Source organism: Dendrobates tinctorius, unplaced genomic scaffold, assembly GCF_039654945.1.
Source record: "Dendrobates tinctorius isolate UK_male_01 unplaced genomic scaffold, ASM3965494v1 ptg000111l, whole genome shotgun sequence".
NCBI lineage: Eukaryota > Metazoa > Chordata > Amphibia > Anura > Dendrobatidae > Dendrobates > Dendrobates tinctorius.
The window spans coordinates 6543228-6563543 of NW_027361779.1; the positions used below are offsets into that span (position 1 = coordinate 6543228).

The 20316-nt window shown below is 42.6% G+C and overlaps 1 protein-coding gene across 1 annotated transcript in view; it reads left to right on the forward strand.

The window, feature by feature from the left end:
- ASCC3 (activating signal cointegrator 1 complex subunit 3) overlaps positions 1-20316 on the forward strand; it is an 825088-nt gene that overhangs the window by 564795 nt on the left and 239977 nt on the right. Inside the window, exons 17-18 of the mRNA XM_073589496.1 lie at positions 17541-17660; positions 18338-18502. Coding sequence (XP_073445597.1) covers positions 17541-17660; positions 18338-18502 — 285 coding nt within the window. The remainder of the gene's footprint in view (positions 1-17540; positions 17661-18337; positions 18503-20316) is intronic.

A 20316-nucleotide genomic window follows, 5' to 3' on the forward strand; every position in this document is an offset into this window, starting at 1 on the left:
CAGGAAAATGGTCGCCGAGATCTCAATTTGCGCACGCGCGGCCTACATTGGCTATTTTCCTGATGCCGAGGGCCGCCGATATCTCAATCTGCTCACATGCCGCCTCTGGCGGCCCACAGCTTCAGGAAGATGGCCGCAGGGAAACCAACAATGCACTCCGCACCGCCGACACGGAACCTTAGCATCGCCACACCTCTGCCGCCGCCGGTTCCGCTGCTGCACCATTGCCGCAAACTCCCCCCGGTAAGCCTGCGTTCGGACTATAAGACGCACTCCCCATTTTCCTCCCAAAATATTTGGAGAAAATGTGTCTTATAGTCCGAAAAATGCGGTAACTGCTGACTCATTATGGCGAATGGATCACTCGTGGGTTTCATCTGAATCATGTTATTCAGAGATTTAAATTAAAAGCCCAATATAAGTTTTCAGCATAGAGCGCCGGATGAATGTGATCCCAAACATTATGTAAAATGTTTCCAATAAATCTACAACTCAGTCCACAAAAAAAAAGAAAGTCCCCAGTCAGGTCTCTCATCTGTTAACAGAAATATATAGGGCTTCCACCTTAGGCCTCTTTCACACTTCAGTTTTTTGTGTCAGTTAAAATCCACCAAAAAGGCGGACAAGCGGATCCGTTCCTAACTGATGTGAACGGATGCCACAGGATCCGTTTTTTGACGGATCCGCAGTATGAGGAAATTTAAAGGAACCGTTAGCGGAAGGAGAGAGAGAGAAACAGAGAGATTTTCCTCCACCAGAAAGGATTTCAGGGTTAATTTTCTCCCTGACTTCCTTTCTTCGGGCATGCGCACTGGAAAATGCGGATCCAACCACAAAAAAAAACGTTGCAGGGTCCGTCCAGGCATGCTGGCGGTTCCTCACAAAAACGGCTCCAACGGATGACAATCAGTCAAGATCCGCCAATAATGCAACTCAATGGGGAAAAAAACGGATCCGCAAAAAAAATTGCGGATCCGTTTTTTTCAAAACTTGGCGGATATTGACTGATTGTCAAAAACGGAAGTGTGAAAGAGGCCTTACTGGCAGTACAAACGCTCTGGGAAAGGACTATGGCTCCTCACCCTCCAAAAGAAATCTAGTGAATTACACATTTCCCCTTGTGTTAATATAAAATTTGGGCTAAAAATACATTTTTGTGAAAAAAATTTAATTATTTTTTCTTCACTGTCCAATGGTATAAGATTCTGTGACACACCCATGGTGTCAATATGATCACTGCACCCATAGATGAATTCATTGAGAGGTGTAGTTTGTAAAATGGAGTCACTTATAGAGGGATTCCGGCATCTCAGGTGCTCTCCCAGTGGGTCATGGCACCTGCAAGCCATAAAAATAAAATCTGCACTAAATTGTGGTGCTCCTTCTCTTCTGAGCTTTGCATTGTGCCTCAAAAGTAGTTTTTGACCACATATAGGCTATTGGTGTACTCAGGAAAAATTGCACAACAAATTTTATGGTGCAATTTCTCCTGTTACCCTTGTGAAAATAAAAAAAAAAAATAAAAAATGGGGAAAACCCTTTTTTTTCGGTAGGTACATACCTTGAGTTTCCAGAATGACGTAACTTGTGAGGTGTTTCCACTGTTTATAAGGCATATAAGGGGCTCTTGAAACATGACGTCTCCTAATGATTCCAGCATATTTTGCATTCAAAAAGTCAAAGGGTGCTCCTTCCCTTCCGAGCTCTGCCGGGTGCCTAAACAGTAGTTTTCCAAACAACACTATGGTGGACACCACCAGTAAATATGATGAGATCAACCTAATTCATATATGTTATACATGAATAGTAGTAAAAAAGAAGATATGCGTAAACAGAGATCTCTCAAGGATAATAGGAAATGTTTTAACACAAAAAGTATAATATGCAACAAGTGTTGTATGTTATAATTTTTGTGTTAGTAAAGCGTTGCGGAATATGTTGGCGCTATATAAAAAAATAAAGATTATTTATTATTCTATAGAGATCCCTGTTTTTTCATGTCTTCTTTTTTGCTCCTGTTCAAAAAGTAGTTTTTTTCCCCACATACGGGGTATCCGCGTACTGAGGAGAAATTGCACAATTTTTGGTGTCCGTTTTATCCTGTTACCCTTGTAAAAATAAAAACATTTGGTTGTAAAGTAAAATTTTTATGAAAAAAGTCAAATGTTCATTTTTTTCCTTCCACATTGCTGTAGTTCCTGTGAAGCACCTGAAGGGTTAATAAACTTCTTGAATGTGGTTTTGAGCACCTTGAGGGGTGCAGTTTTTAGAATGGTGTCAATGTTGGCTAGTTTTCATATAGGTTCTTCAAAGTCACTTCAAATGTGAGGTGGTCCCTAAAAAAATGGTTTTGTAAATCTTGTTGGAAACATGAGAAATAACTGGTCAAATTTTATACCTTCTGACTTCCTTACCAAAACATGATGCTTCAAAAACTGTGCTGATGTAAATTAGACATGTATTAAATGTTATTTATTAATTACTAGATGGAGGCCCGATGCTATCACATCGGGAGGGCGGTAATGTTACAATGGGGGCAGGCTTTGCAGCGTTAAGAATCTTCCCCCCCCCCCCCATGTGCGCACCCACCTATCCACTCTCTCCTTCCCCATGTGCTGACTTCTCCCGTCTGCTCTCTTCTTTGACCTGTCTACCCCATGTGCTATCCCCCTTGCCTGCTGTCTCTCTCCTTCCTATGCTGTGTTCTCCCCTCATGTGCTGTCCCATTTGAGCTGACTCTCCCCAGTGCTCTGTGTCTATCACCCCTGTGTCTGACCGTGGACAGGACATACCACAGCTCCTGGGCAGGGGAGGAAGCAAAAGGCAATACTGACATTACAGTAGGAGATCACAGATGATACATTGTGAGGTAAAATATTGTTTAAAAACAGTCACGGAAATATTTTACCTCACAAAATGAATCCTCTGTGATCCCCTGCTGTAATGTCAGTATTGTCTTCTTCCTCACTGCCCAGGAGATGTGATATGCTCCGTACATGGTCAGACACAGACAATTTTTAAAATGAACTTTTGTTCGTGGGAAAACCCCTTTAATGTGACTGGCTTCCTCTGCCTGTAGACACGTCGCGCATCTGCCGCCAGGATCATCTGAATGATTCACTGCGCCTGCGCAGAATTCGTGCGACGGTGTTCCGCTCGTGGTACTACGCAAGAGGCTGCGTGAGAGTGTGAGCGGGCGCTGTGTCCGGCGTATAGAGTATGTGTGGTGCGACGGTGTTCCGCTGGTGGTACCGCGCAATAGGTTGGTACCAGCAGCAGTTTCCATATTGAGACACCCATCACTTGGGTGTCCCAATATGGCGGTTGGTGAACGTCCTCTGCTTGGAATTCTGGGATACGGTGACATCTGGACAGAACAGGAAATGAAAACATTACAAGGCAATTATATAAATAGATTTTGTGTGGCATAACTCTCTAGCTTAAGGGCATAAAAATTAACAGTTTGAAAATTACAAAATTTTCAAAATATTTGCCTAATTTCTGATTTTTTCACAAATAGGCAAAAGTCATATAGAACAAATTTTACCACTATCATGAAGTACAATATGTCATGAAAAGCAAAAATTAAGAATCAGTGGTGTAAGGAGCTGGCATTATTCTAGTGGCCTTTTCCAGTGGACATAGAAGTGAGATCCTTTGAAGCGTTTCAGAGTTATTACCACATAAAGTGAAATTTGTTACATTTGGTCTGGTCATAAATTTGAAAACAGAGCAAATAGCAAAAATTCTGCAATAAGTAAGTTCTCTGTTGGAAACACACAATGTCTTATCCTGCATTGACCTCTGCTTCTCCCGGGTGCACATAAAGGTACTGAGATTCCTTTCCAGTACTGAGGGAGCAGAAGGCGAGTGGGTGACTCTCTGGTGTTGGATTAATTCGTAGGCCTGTAGCATCCTCACATGTACTGCCAACAGATACTGTACATGAGGGAATGCTCACCAAGCAGGAGTGGCATCATGGGTAATGCCGTGATTACATACCTTCCGACCTCCCCGGATCTAGTGGAACTGTCCCAAATGTTGGGGGCTGTCCCGGGAGGTCGGAGGTGTTCTGACTTCAGCCATATCCAAGTTCTAACGGCACATATGTAATTGAATGTAATGATGAAGTATGAGCCAACACATGATTCTTCCACTATTCAGTCTAAATAAAGAATGAAGTTCTTGCCAGAAACTTTGGGTCACTTCACACAGAGGCAAGTGTCTAGCAGAGCTGAGTGAGTGTCCGACAGAACTGTGTGTGACAGAGCTGAGTGTGTGTCCAACAGAACTGTGTGTGGCAGAGCTGAACGTGTGTCCAACAGAACTGTGTGTGGCAGAGCTGAGCGTGTGTCCAACAGAACTGTGTGTGGCAGAGCTGAGCGTGTGTACAACAGAACTGTGTGTGGCAGAGCTGAGCGTGTGTCCAACAGAACTGTGTATGGCAGAGCTGAGCGTGTGTCCAACAGAACTGTGTGTGGCAGAGCTGAGCATGTGTCCAACAGAACTGTGTGGCAGAGCTGAGCGTGTGTCCAACAGAACTGTGTGTGGCAGCGGTGAGTGTGTGTCCAACAGAACTGTGTGTGGCAGAGCTGAGCGTGTGTCCAGCTGAACTGTGTGTGGCAGAGCTGAGTGTGTGTCCAACAGAACTGTGTGTGACAGTGCTGAGCGTGTGTCCAACAGAACTGTGTGTGGCAGAGCTGAGCGTGTGTCCAACAGAACTGTGTGTGGCAGAGCTGAGCGTGTGTCCAGCAGAACTGTGTGTGGCAGAGCTGAGTGTGTGTCCAACAGAACTGTGTGTGACAGTGCTGAGCGTGTGTCCAACAGAACTGTGTGTGGCAGCGGTGAGTGTGTGTCCAACAGAACTGTGTGTGGCAGAGCTGAGCGTGTGTCCAACAGAACTGTGTGTGGCAGAGCTGAGCGTGTGTCCAACAGAACTGTGTGTGGCAGAGCTGAGCGTGTGTCCAACAGAACTGTGTGTGGCAGCGGTGAGTGTGTGTCCAACAGAACTGTGTGTGGCAGAGCTGAGCGTGTGTCCAGCAGAACTGTGTGTGGCAGAGCTGAGCGTGTGTCCAACAGAACTGTGTGTGGCAGAGCTGAGCGTGTGTCCAACAGAATTGTGTGTGGCAGCGGTGAGTGTGTGTCCAACAGAACTGTGTGTGGCAGAGCTGAGCGTGTGTCCAGCAGAACTGTGTGTGGCAGAGCTGAGCGTGTGTCCAACAGAACTGTGTGTGGCAGAGCTGAGCGTGTGTCCAACAGAATTGTGTATGGCAGAGCTGAGCGTGTGTACAACAGAACTGTGTGTGGCAGAGCTGAGCGTGTGTCCAACAGAACTGTGTATGGCAGAGCTGAGCGTGTGTCCAACAGAACTGTGTGTGGCAGAGCTGAGCGTGTGTCCAACAGAACTGTGTATGGCAGAGCTGAGCGTGTTTCCAACAGAACAGTGTGTGGCAGAGCTGAGCATGTGTCCAACAGAACTGTGTGGCAAAGCTGAGCGTGTGTCCAACAGAACTGTGTGTGGCAGCGGTGAGTGTGTGTCCAACAGAACTGTGTGTGTGGCAGCAGTGAGTGTGTGTCCAACAGAACTGTGGGTGGCAGAGCTGAGCGTGTGTCCAGCAGAACTGTGTGTGGCAGAGCTGAGTGTGTGTCCAACAGAACTGTGTGTGACAGTGCTGAGCGTGTGTCCAACAGAACTGTGTGTGGCAGCGGTGAGTGTGTGTCCAACAGAACTGTGTATGGCAGCGGTGAGTGTGTGTCCAACAGAACTGTGTGTGGCAGAGCTGAGCGTGTGTCCAGCAGAACTGTGTGTGGCAGAGCTGAGTGTGTGTCCAACAGAACTGTGTGTGACAGTGCTGAGCGTGTGTCCAACAGAACTGTGTGTGGCAGCGGTGAGTGTGTGTCCAACAGAACTGTGTATGGCAGAGCTGAGCGTGTGTCCAGCAGAACTGTGTATGGTAGAGCTGAGCGTGTGTCCAACAGAACTGTGTGTGGCAGAGCTGAGCATGTGTCCAACAGAACTGTGTGTGGCAGCGGTGAGTGTGTGTCCAACAGAACTGTGTGTGGCAGCGGTGAGTGTGTGTCCAACAGAACTGTGTGTGGCAGAGCTGAGCGTGTGTCCAGCAGAACTGTGTGTGGCAGAGCTGAGTGTGTGTCCAACAGAACTGTGTGTGACAGTGCTGAGCGTGTGTCCAACAGAACTGTGTGTGGCAGCGGTGAGTGTGTGTCCAACAGAACTGTGTATGGCAGCGGTGAGTGTGTGTCCAACAGAACTGTGTGTGGCAGAGCTGAGTGTGTGTCCAACAGAACTGTGTGTGACAGTGCTGAGCGTGTGTCCAACAGAACTGTGTATGGCAGAGCTGAGCGTGTGTCCAGCAGAACTGTGTATGGTAGAGCTGAGCGTGTGTCCAACAGAACTGTGTGTGGCAGAGCTGAGCATGTGTCCAACAGAACTGTGTGTGGCAGCGGTGAGTGTGTGTCCAACAGAACTGTGTGTGGCAGAGCTGAGCGTGTGTCCAGCAGAACTGTGTGTGGCAGAGCTGAGTGTGTGTCCAACAGAACTGTGTGTGACAGTGCTGAGCGTGTGTCCAACAGAACTGTATGTGGCAGCGGTGAGTGTGTGTCCAACAGAACTGTGTATGGCAGCGGTGAGTGTGTGTCCAACAGAACTGTGTGTGGCAGAGCTGAGTGTGTGTCCAACAGAACTGTGTGTGACAGTGCTGAGCGTGTGTCCAACAGAACTGTGTATGGCAGAGCTGAGCGTGTGTCCAGCAGAACTGTGTGTGGCAGAGCTGAGTGTGTGTCCAACAGAACTGTGTGTGACAGAGCTGAGCGTGTGTCCAGCAGAACTGTGTGTGGCAGAGCTGAGCATGTGTCCAACAGAACTGTGTGTGGCAGCGGTGAGTGTGTGTCCAACAGAACTGTGTGTGGCAGAGCTGAGCGTGTGTCCAGCAGAACTGTGTGTGGCAGAGCTGAGTGTGTGTCCAACAGAACTGTGTGTGACAGAGCTGAGCGTGTGTCCAGCAGAACTGTGTGTGGCAGAGCTGAGTGTGTGTCCAACAGAACTGTGTGTGGCAGAGCTGAGCGTGTGTCCAACAGAACTGTGTATGGCAGAGCTGAGCGTGTGTCCAACAGAACTGTGTGTGGCAGCGGTGAGTGTGTGTCCAGCAGAACTGTGTATGGCAGCGGTGAGTGTGTGTCCAGCAGAACTGTGTGTGGCAGAGCTGAGTGTGTGTCCAACAGAACTGTGTATGGCAGCGGTGAGTGTGTGTCCAACAGAACTGTGTATGGCAGAGCTGAGCGTGTGTCCAACAGAACTGTGTGTGGCAGAGCTGAGTGTGTGTCCAACAGAACTGTGTGTGGCAGCGGTGAGTGTGTGTCCAGCAGAACTGTGTATGGCAGCGGTGAGTGTGTGTCCAGCAGAACTGTGTGTGGCAGAGCTGAGTGTGTGTCCAACAGAACTGTGTATGGCAGCGGTGAGTGTGTGTCCAACAGAACTGTGTATGGCAGAGCTGAGCGTGTGTCCAACAGAACTGTGTGTGGCAGAGCTGAGCGTGTGTCCAACAGAACTGTGTGTGGCAGCGGTGAGTGTGTGTCCAGCAGAACTGTGTATGGCAGCGGTGAGTGTGTGTCCAGCAGAACTGTGTGTGGCAGAGCTGAGTGTGTGTCCAACAGAACTGTGTATGGCAGCGGTGAGTGTGTGTCCAACAGAACTGTGTATGGCAGAGCTGAGCGTGTGTCCAACAGAACTGTGTGTGGCAGAGCTGAGTGTGTGTCCAACAGACCTGTGTGTGACAGTGCTGAGCGTGTGTCCAACAGAACTGTGTGTGGCAGCGGTGAGTGTGTGTCCAACAGAACTGTGTATGGCAGAGCTGAGCGTGTGTCCAGCAGAACTGTGTGTGGCAGAGCTGAGCGTGTGTCCAGCAGAACTGTGTGTGGCAGAGCTGAGTGTGTGTCCAACAGAACTGTGTGTGGCAGCGGTGAGTGTGTGTCCAACAGAACTGTGTGTGGCAGAGGTGAGTGTGTGTCCAACAGAACTGTGTGTGGCAGAGGTGAGTGTGTGTCCAACAGAACTGTGTGTGGCAGAGCTGAGCGTGTGTCCAACAGAACTGTGTGTGGCAGAGGTGAGTGTGTGTCCAGCAGAACTGTGTGTGGCAGAGCTGAGCGTGTGTCCAGCAGAACTGTGTGTGGCAGCGGTGAGTGTGTATGTGTTGGTGTAGCAGAGCTGTGTGTGTGTGACGGGTGGTTTAGTGATGGCGTCATACAGTGTAATGGGCATTATACTATGCGCGGGGACATCTTATTGTGCACGGAGCACTGTGGGGGCCTTGAAAGCGGCCCATACTGTGTGGGAACACTACTGAGCTTTCCTAGGGGCAGTATTATTGTGGGTGCATATAGAGGAGTGGGAGACATTAGGGCGCTGGTTTATCATAAAATAACCATTGCTGCAGCCACACTGTGTGTCCCTCTTTCTAAAAGTTGGGAGGTATGTGATTGTGCGTTTTATTTGTGATGGGGAAATCATTGATAAATGACATTAGCCAATGCTGCTGCCAGTGCTGCTGTTTGTAAAGTCTCATTCACAGATATATGAAAGGTTTATTGTGGCCTAAATGTCTATGTAGATATATTTCTGCGGTTGTTATAAAGTATACTGTGACCTGTGTATCTGTTTTACATTCATCTGAAATAGATGGAATTATGTCAGTATCTATGTGAGCTAGATATGCAGAGTGACCACATGATGGCGCCAAATACCTAAGATTTCATTTTGTGTGTCGCCACCAGATGGCATCCTCAGACCAAAGATGCTGAGATGTCTGTTCTCTCTGGGTTCTCTTTGGGTCAGCAATGTATAGATTATCTGCTCCCGGTATTTGTTTAAGTAGCTTGATCTGCTGAAAGAATTACACTGTGAAAGTGATTTCAGAGGCTCTGCCTAAAACAACTGTGAAAACCAACAAATGAAGCTTAGCGCCATGACTGATTTAAGATTTTAACAAGTTATTTAGTTGCCAGACAATACAACGGCTCATCGACAGCAAAGACCCGAAAATGCAAGCAGATCCCACTTTAACCTTTTCACTTGCAGGGGTTCTTTGACATCGTGCGCATCTGATGTTAATTTTTCCCCCTTTTGACACATACAGATAAAATCTACATTACAAAATGAAAAAGCTGGTATCCCCCATGGTTATATATTTTCTAACATAGACACCTGGCACATTGGCAAAATGTCACTAAGCCCTTTGTGCAGACACCTTCATGCGATTTTATATAAAAAAGAAATACAAAAAATGCTTAAAACTGTATTCGTATTTAGTAGTGGCTAAAATGTGTTTGTCCCAAGGAGTAATAGGAAATAAAACACCCCTCAATCTGTTCCCCCACTGTCTGCTGAGTATGGCAATACCTTATGGTCTAAAGGTAAGTGCACATGTTGCGTTTTTGACGCTTTTTTCTTTCTGTGCAGTTTTGTCACAAAACCTGACGCATTGCCTAATAAGATTCCTGAAGTCTCGCGCACACCTCGCTTATTTTCTTCCTTGTAGATTTGAAGCCGATGTAAATTTGCAGCATGTCAATTCTTTTAGCGTTTTTGCTGCAGATGTCTCCCATAATAATGAGTAGAGGTGAGAGAATTTGTTCGGATTCAGTTCCGAATACGATCAGCATCGAATATTGTTTTTGCAATATTTGCTGAACACAGCCGAACGTCATTAGAGTCAATGGGAGCAGAAATTACCGAATGTGTTCGGACATAAGACATGCATTCGGCACAAATAGTGTTCGGATTTGGCCCGAATATGTCAAAATCAGCTTCGGGGACAAAAGCCGAACAAATTCGCTAATCTCTAATAATGAGTGGGGAAAATCTGCACCAAAACCACATGTAAAAAGCCACAATGTGCAGCGTTATTCCTGCTAACACATCAGGATTGGCTGCACAATTCCCTGCTGTAAATCCTGCACATGGAGCCGTTCTCTACGGGGCGCACGGCAGCGCTCAGGGGGAAGGAGTGCCACTTGGGCTTTCACTGGTTGTACCTCACTTGTAGAGCCGCTGAAGTCAGGTATTAGTATAAAATACCTCCACGTCTCTGGATTTATCCAATCTTAGAGACTGGACCCGATCAAGCAATTAAAATTCCCTTGAAAATCAAAAATTAGAATTCCCCTGCTCATACAGAGTTTCCAGGGAAATTCGATGCACAGAGAAGTTATTCTCTGTAAATGTAATGTCCCTCATTATGCTGTGGAGTATGATAAAGATGAGATGTAAAAAATTAAGAAAACTCCTTAAACTCTTTAATGCTCACCTCACCATCACCCATCCGTTCCTTGTTGCATCTTCTGATCCCCACCACTATGCATTGCAATCCCCTCTAACACTAAGCCGGCGCTTCTGGCCCTGATGAGGCCCAGAAAGGTCATGCACAAGCACGGGATAGGGCCTAACATCATGAAGGGCGCCGTGACCTTGCTCACGCATACACAACTCTTTCCCGCGCCTCTCACCCTAAAGCTTCTTGGCCACACCAGTAGTGCACCGAGCACCCCTAATTGGCATATTGGATTGCACATCAGTTTCTGCAGGATGGAACACCAGGTATACAGTGATTAAGGATGCTGTGCCAGGAACACGTATGCCATTCCACATTGGTTCTATAGGCTCTTCAATAAAGATGTTATTTTAAGGACCCCTTTTCTAGTGCCCTTAGGGTTCTCACTCAGGCGTGTATTTTATTTTAAGGACCCCTCTGCTGAATTTTTACATTTTTCCTGCATATAAACTCTTTTCACACTACATCACACATCAGGGATCCTTGTTCCATGAGTGAACTGACTTTTTCATTTATTGTTAACCTTGGGGGTATAACACGGCCGAATGCTATCTGATGATAGCCCAATGTTCTACTATAGGGCATGAGAAAACAATGGCAGCATGCTGCGAGTGCATCCAAGAATCAGATCATGTGCACCCATTCAAGTCTATGGTTGCAAGTAAGACATCGGGTATCATCCGAGTGCAGTTCAATATATGCACACAGAGACAGTGGAGAAGATGGTGAAATTAAGTTCTCTGTCTTCTCCACACCGAGAAAATCGTATCACAGTAAAGTGACACTCTGGCATGAGAGAATCAACAACCGTGTGACCCCAGCCTAAAGATGGGATCTGTGTAGGAGCTAAATCCCCTACAAGGCTATGTGCTTAGTTTATTCTGCCTTTACATCGTCCCTTCCCTGTTGTCATTACATATGGAGCGGATACTCACTGATGCGGATACTATATGCTGCTTTATATTAGCCTATGCATTGCATATAGATCATGTCTCATGGAGACCCAGTGACAGTGAAAGCACCGCCTCTATGTAAAAGTAAAGCTGCGAGATATCCCATATTTCTAACATCCTTAATGAGTGAATATAGGGCGATCATTGATGGGACTTGGGGTTGTTTCCAGTTTTTTGCTAAAGTGGAGATGTAATCAGATGTTTTCCCTATTGGGAACGAAAGGACATTTAGAAGGAAATCTAGAGAATTAGATATTGCCCTTATAGTGAGGTTATGGACTTCTCCCCACAGCCCAGATATGCCTCGGGTATATATGGGTTACATTTGTGAAGAAGAGAAGGGGTGTATGATAAATCTTATGTTTGTTTCTTTGTATACAGAGCATATGGATGATTTGGCGGAACTGAACGTAATTTATTCAATGAAATCGATCCCACCAGGTTGGCTTAGCAGTTTATATGCCAGACAGGCTCATACGCAGTTCTGGGGCCGGATCACATCGTTTGATGGAACATTTATTGATTTTCATCCCAGAAAAGGGATAAGAAGTCTGATGACAAGGGAGATTTTCATCAGTTATAAGCAGATGACTAAAAGAAAACAGGTCCTGATGCCACTAATATACCTGAACTAATATGTGAATTTTTGTAGTCAATAAAAGTTACAGGATGGTAATTTTCGTCTGCGACTTATGGATCTTAAAGGAACTATTCACACAACCATTTTTGTAAGACTTCTATTAGTCCATGAAAACGTTCCTGCACCTTCACAGGAAAATGTTTGTGGTGCAGGACGCTGGAGTGTAATCATTATTCTTAACACTCTGTTACATAACCATCCGAAACCTGTGCTGGAGGTAGCACTGAACTAAGTATACTCGCACTCCTGCACTGAAGACGGCGGTCTAGCGGCAGGAGAAGGGCGATGCCCAGTTTAGTGCACAGACGTTGGGCGGCCCGTGCTGCGGATCATCTGTAGCACCATATAATAGAGTCATTTAGAATGAAGAATTTCGTTATACCATATGGCAGCTTTATCTACATTAGTCAGAAACACTTCTGGCTAACATGCGAGAACATTTTTGGAAATATATTGCACACCTTTATAAACCAGTGGGCAACATTTCTGGCAAATTCATAGATTTATTCAACATTTTTAGGCCATTTTTAAGAAATCTACACTATATGGGCAAATGTGTTGGGATTCACCTCTGAAAGGGAACCGGTTACTAAGAAATTGCAGTCCAGTGTGCAGGCACCATGATATAGAGCAGGCGGAGCTCAGCAGTTTTTAATATGGCTTTGTAAGAAAAGATTCAGTATAATCTGTTTTTATCCTTTAACCCTTTGCTCTTTCTAGGATTTTTGGTCCAGTGGGCGGTCTCATCAGTGATTGACAGCTGTCTCCGTGTACACACTTGTATAAAGTCACTGATAGGACCGCCCACTGCAGTGACAATCCCAGAAAGAACAGGTTTTTAAAGGATAAAGTCACAGGTTATACTGAATCTATTCTTACCAAGCTATATTGCAACCTGTTTATCTCCCCCTGATCTGTCACTAGATGCCTGCAGATCGGACTGCATTATCACGGTGACAGGCTTCCTTTAATCATTCAGTTCAGGTTTTTCAATCAGCCTCATTGCCGCAGTAGTTTTAATATCAAGCCCCCTAGCCATGCAGTCTGCCTTTACTAACATTGCTGAAAGAATAGTTCATCCTAAAGAGCTTCTTGAATTAGAGTATGGCTCTGATATAGAATGCCATTGTCAGGTCATGAAATTTCAATTTATGTGGCAAATATTGTCATACACGTAGTTACTCATTAGTGTTTGTGGTTTTATGTTTCTCTTGTCACTTTAAAAAAAATAACAAAATGTGATCAAATTAGCAGGAGGGGACAAGTGTACTATAATCTATTCTAGAAAATGGTGGAAATTATAGTGCACAATGTTGTCTTTTCATAGCTGGTGCACAGCGATGAACACGTAGGTGTACTTGTGGATATCTCCTCATCAAAACCTGATGTATTGGGCGCTATTTGTGTACCTCAACTTTTGTGTTGTTGGATAAAAGGAAAGGTAGACTGCATAAAATACAGTGGTCCCACATGTTTTGTTGAGGCAGCAGCTTCTTCAGGAGCATTGGAAGAAATACATTACAGGCTAGTGCTTTTTATCCATTCACAATATTTTTCGGGGGTTGTTTATATGTGTTTTTAAATGTTTTTAATCATATGAGGCCTTCTTTCTTTTGTTGTTTATTAAAGATTATTAAAGATTGAGAAGGAAGTTTTGTGTGTGTGCACACCACTTTGTTTGTGTGTGTTTCCATATTGAAAGTAATATTGTCAATTGGGACAAATGTATTGCACCCTATCGTGATTTTTAGACTGTGCCCTTCCTTGAGTAGTTCACCTGCTCCTTCTGCTCTACGCCTGGAGACCTCTGGGACTGTCTGTGTTGTACTCTATTGATTTGATTTTTACATTCACATACAGTTATTTCTCTGCCTTGGGTATACTGGTATACTTTTTTTGCTTCTTTTTGTTGCATGTGTGTCGAGGGAAAGGTCTTTGGAGCAGGGTGGGAATAAGGGTTAAAATAGTTTGATCATATGTGTGTTATTTTGAGGAAAGTTTCTCCCTTCTATTTATCTGATAGTTTGTGTGCTCTCTTCGGTTGATCTTAGCCTTTTTCTCACACTATTTTTCTCTTGTTTCACCCAGAATTTGGTATTTTATACCGTGTAGACTTTTTGTTATGATCAGTGACAAAGTGTTTTTCTTGTTTGGCCACTAATTGAATGCACAGGTATCTTGGATTTGGCTACCTTTTAAATGTCTGTTTTGTAGTTGTGAAGGAGGGATATGATGTGGATGGCCTGGGAAATGTAAATGTCAGCAATGCCTAAAAGTTATCACCTATGTGTATATAAATATCTCCCTTACCATCTAAGATCTGAAAAGCTCTGGCCATATCTTTTATGATTGGAGATCACATATGGCCAGCGAAGGGCTCTTTTTACAACTGTCTTAGAAGGGAAATCACAATGGATGAGATCGAGTGAATGCGACCCCGGTGCCAATAGACTTGTTTCATGTTGCCTCTCAAAGTTTTTAAAGACTTCTTGGTTTCGAGCTGGTTACAGATGAGCCATTAACCATTTCTTTTTATTTGCCACTTTAATGTTGCACTTTCCTGGCTATATCTAGAGATAGCATTAGGCAAGAGGTTTCCATTATTTTTATGTGTAACAGTTGTGGGGATTGTTGGCAGACTTAGCAAGTCATTTGAAGAAATAAAGAAGTGTATTTGCTGATATATGATGCCTTCTACTTTCAGTTGGTGCGTTATAAAAAGATAAATGGGAAACATATACTGGAATCCTCAGCAGGCTCCTTATGTAGCCCAAAGCCAAGGTAGACAAATGGACGTGTGTGTGTAGACCTGGTGGCTTATTCTTCAAAATCTTGGCCGTCTGCTTCCTATTCTAGCCCTGGAGATCAACTTGTTCCAAGGATTAGTGCTTAGGCTTCACAAGATCCTGTATTGAGCAGCCAGGCTACAAGTCATTATTGCATTTTCTCCTTTTTTATCTAGTTTCATTCCTTATTATTTTACTTTCACTTTCTTTTTAATGTCTATTTTATATGTGATCATTTGTTGCTTTTTTTGTACATTTGTCATTCTGGACAGGATTTTCAGTCCCCAGATGTTTTTGGTCAATTGAAACTTTTGAAAAAGTAATTTCATTTTGGTTCAAATTTTTTTCTAGTTCTTGAAAAATCATACAGATATTACTTACTTTTTCCTTGTGGACTTGAAGCATCAAGGTCAATTATTTCAGTGATTTTGTTTTGTGGCGGGGGAACGCAAGTAAAACGGCGCCCAAAAACGCCACGTGTGAGCACACACACACATAATGGTTTTCCAAAACCAAACCAATATGTACAAGCCCAATGCCCGGTGTAAACAGTAAAGGCTACGGCTAGTGGGTCACCTGCAATATGTTTCATATGATGCCATGTAGTGAGGACCAATAAAGCTTTGATAAACCCACCAACGTAATAAGTCGTCAGCAGGTTAATTACTTTTTGTTGGTGAATTTTCATTAGTGTGCTGTAATTTGCTTTTAAATTGCATTTTAGAAAACAGAGAAATCTAAGCAACAAATATTGATTGTTAGGTAATTTTATTTAGTATTCTACTTTCCACAGGAAAACACACACAAAAAAATTGGAATTTTTTTTTTTAATGCTTTTTAGGAATTATTATTTTTTGTGCATTTTATGGCCCTAACAAGGCAATTGTTTTTGTTACTGGGAATATCCTCGAGATAAATAGTTTCTAAAAGCAGCATTGAATTCAGGATTTGGTGGCAGATTGCAAAGTGTGGAACCTGGATTTCAGATGCAGACCGCGATGAAGTGAATTATTCAAGGGGTCCGATCTACCATAAACAGGGATTTCTTTGTATTCTTTCTTTTATTGTTTTTATTTTACTATGACATTCTATACACATGCTTAAGGTTCACAGCGCCATTCTAGTTAATTTACGTTGCTTCTGTTTCCTTTGCCCATTTTAATTTCTATTAATCTTAGAGATGTTAGGGATAATTTCTGTATCTGCTGCCTTATATCCCCTCTCTGAGATGTCTACAGTGTGGTTTCTATTAGAATCCTGTACTTGACCCTGTTACATTATATGGGTAATTACATGAATGTTAGGAAACCTGCAATTACATTTTTTATTAACATAAGAAAATGTTTATTAGTGACCACAACATAATTATTATCCATACAAATTCAATCAAAAGGAAATCTTTCTGGTTCAGAAGGCTGCAGACTGTCCTTTACCTTAGGCTGATAACAGAAATAGCATGGTATAATTATTATGAGAAGCCCTTAGCAACAGATAGAAAGGCATAGTTGCAAATATAATATTTTATAATAATTTTACCAGGAAAAAATGAATAAAAAGATACAATTATTTATTATCTCGTGCATTATACACAGTATTACATTTGACTAATGAAGTGATGGTGTTACATTTACCTTACTGCAAGTAATTGAATTTTGGTTCAATACACAGTCAGAATAAGAGCAGACTGTAGACGCGTGCAACGTTTTACCTAATCCTTTGTTTTCACTTGGTCTAATGATAATCTCACAAGTATGACTGTGCAGAGAGTAGATGGAATGTCTATTTCTTATTATGTTACATGACCATCACAACTTGTATAATATGAATGCTTCCTTATTACTCGTGGTCGCAGAAGAAAATGATCATTCTTTTTATTATAAGATTCCATATATCGTATCTGTTTTCTGTTTATTAATTATGTGACTTATCTATGCCTATGTAATATATATCCCCCTTCATCAATCGTTCTATCTATCCCATATTTATCTATCTATCTATCTATCTATCTATCTGTATGTCTTTCTGTCTGCAACTATCTTGTGTCTATTATATCTATTTTATTATCTATCATTTGATTTATCTGTTCTACATCTATCTAATATTGATTGCCCCTTTTATCTCATATCTTTACGCATCTTGTGCCATTTCTCCTCCATTCCTGCTTTCCTGTCTGCCTTCCTATCCTCCTTCCTTCCTTTTTTCTTTTTCCTTCTTTTTTCCTTTCTTTTTCATCTTTCTTTCTTTCTGTTTCATGTTTTTTTTCCTTCATTCCTTCCCTCCATTCCTTTTTTTTTCTTTCCTTCTTTTTCCTTTTGTTTTTTATTCTTTTTCTTTCTTTCTCCCATTTGTTCCCTTTCTTTCTTTCTTTATCTGTCTTTTTCATTATTACTTTCTTCCTTTCTAATTTTCTTTATTTTTCATTCTTCCTTTCTAATTTTCTTTGTTTCTTTCTCTTATTTTCTTTATTTTTCATTCTTCCTTTCTTTCTTTCTTTCTTTCTTTCCTTCCTTCCTTCCTTCCTTCCTTCCTTCCTTCCTTCCTTCCTTCCTTCCTTCCTTCCTTCCTTCCTTCCTCTCCTTCCTTCCTTTCCTTCCTTTCCTTCCTTCCTTCCTTCCTTCCTTCCTTCCTCTCCTTCCTTCTTTCCTTCCCTTCCTTCCTTCTTTACTTCTTTTCCTTCCTTCCTTCCTTCCAAAACCGTTCAAAATATGATCTATATCTACTTCTGAGAAGAAGAGCATGTGTATAAACTGTAGTTGCCCACAGAAGAGTCTGCCTTCCCACTAATGAGCCAGATCATATGTGTCATTATTTCTTGCAGATCGCCCTCGGAACAGTAACCAATGTGGAGGAAGCAGTGAAGTGGCTGAGTTACACTTATCTTTTTGTACGGATGAGAGCAAACCCATTAGTATACGGCATTAGTCATAAGGTGTTTCAGGTAGGAAATCCATTTCTTATGAATATCTAACCCCAATTCTCCAGCCAGTAATGCCAGGATAAATATTTGCTTTTCTTTTCTGACATGATAACAGCCCTGCTTTTAGCTCATTTAGTTTAGTTCAGTTTGTTTAGGCCTTTGTGGTTGAAATGGTTGTAGCCAAACAAGCAGCAATCTTCTGCAAATTTTAACTCTCTCCGTTACGTCTATGATCCAACAATGATGTCAAACCATGACTGAGCCCAAATGAAACATACATGTGTAGAATAACACATATAATATGACAACTATTTCCACTGTTCATCAAACACTGTTCACCAGAATTCTATTGTAAAACCGATTAACAATGTTGTAAGACTTTTGGGCAACTCCCAGTCGCAGTAATAATTTTACAAGTTTTCATCCCTTTTCGACACCCCCCGGGTAGCTCCACCAACCTTAGGAAAAATGAAAAATAATTTATGCCACAAAAATGGCAGAAATTGTACCAAAAATCGACTCCTGTCCCCAGTTGGAGTACGTTTCTTAGAATATATACAAAACGCCAGTCTTGAAGATTTGGGGCCTATGTGTTTTTAAATTGTATGTTGTTTTTCAGTCAATATTCAGTCCGTGGATGTAATTAAACTCTCTAGCATTCATAACGGAAATGTCGTTCTTTCTGGATTTGCCAATAGATGGATCCCTTATTGGAGAAGCACCGAGAACAACTGGTAATTGAAGTGGGACGGAGACTTGACAAAGCCCGTATGATTCGCTTTGAAGAGAGAACTGGATTCTTTTCATCTACAGATCTGGGAAGAACCTCCAGCCACTTTTACATTAAATATAATACCATTGAGGTACTAAATATTTTTTTGCCAGTATACAGTGTTTAGATTAGGCACTCTACAGCTGCATTCTGAAAAGCGGAACTGGCCGCGAAAAGTCCTGTTGTGGGTCTGGTAGTCGTGTCAAACAAGGACCTATGTGGTGCTTTGCGACATGTATAAAGTGCTATGAAGTTGAGCTGTGGTGCGAGAGTGCTGCCAGAATGACTGGCGGAGGTCCTAATGTGCAGGCAGAAGTGGAGCTTTGCGGTAAGGAGATGAATCATGCCATTCAAGTACCTTGGCTTGTGCTCAGCATGTGTGTGCCAGAGTCAACTGGATCCATTCCAAGTCAAGCAAAATGGTTTAAGGACAAATTTGGAAATTGAGTGTCTGCTGTGATTGTTTCTCAGAAAGAAAAAAAAAAGTATTTTGACTTGATTAAAATCAGAAAAAAAGGGAAGCCAAAATGGGTAGGAATAGAGAAGTGGAGTGGATAACGAAAAGTAGAAATGTACATAAATAGTGGTACTTAATTTTGGACTTAAAAAGAGTTACGAGGGGCGCCTGAAAAATTCGAGGCCCACCCATGAAATCTTTTTTGCATGGTCTTGTTTTGCAATGCAACATGTTATTTAGTTAAGAAAAACCATCAGTGCACAATTGGACATAAACGTCTCATGCATCGCAAAGAACCAGAGAAACCAATAGGTCCGTTAAAAAATTCATGCTTTATTAATACAAGTTTATTTCCATATATGAAAAAAAGGACCAATTGTTACAAATAATAAACATGGTGCCAATCTAAAAGACCATACAAGCATTGCAAAATAGCACCAAAAAAATAAAATGGCGTATTGCATTAAACCACTTAAATCAAGTTGCCCAAAATAGGTGTATAAAGGCAGAAGCTCTCTTGATGCAATACAGCATATATACCTGGATAAAAGATTTTAACCTTAGTAAATTTCCATGCAATTGCCTAGCAAAAAAAGGAGCTTAGAGTTATCCGTATTACCTTAGTTAAATATCAGTGGTGTACACGAGTGGATAAAGTGCTGCAGTGCTAGTAAGTTCCTTCAAACTTACTAGCACTGCAGCACTTTATCCACTCGTGTACACCACTGATATTTAACTAAGGTAATACGGATAACTCTAAGCTCCTTTTTTTGCTAGGCAATTGCATGGAAATTTACTAAGGTTAAAATCTTTTATCCAGGTATATATGCTGTATTGCATCAAGAGAGCTTCTGCCTTTATACACCTATTTTGGGCAACTTGATTTAAGTGGTTTAATGCAATACGCCCTTTTATTCTTTTGGTGCTATTTTGCAATGCTTGTATGGTCTTTTAGATTGGCACCATGTTTATTATTTGTAACAATTGGTCCTTTTTTTCATATATGGAAATAAACTTGTATTAATAAAGCATGAATTTTTTAACGGACCTATTGGTTTCTCTGGTTCTTTGCGGTGCATGAGACGTTTATGTCCAATTGTGCACTGATGGTTTTTCTTATGTTATGTATTGAACCTTACATTTGTGGACTTTTTTGATACTTATGTTATTTAGTTAGTTGAATGGTCTCATGAGCAATCTGGATTTATTTTGGTTTTTTTTTGTTTCCGTTACAGCATTTTAAAGTTGGGCGCAAGGCTGTAATATGGAAATGGAGAAGTTGGCAAAGTTCACACATTGGCTGTTGCAATGGCTGCAATTCCACCTTCCACCAAGGTGCTTTTTCATCTGTGGGAATAGATGATAGTCCGAGGGAGCCAAATCAGGGGAATAGGGTGGGTGCTGAAGCAGTTGGAAACCACAGGAGTGAATTGCAGCAGCCGATGTGT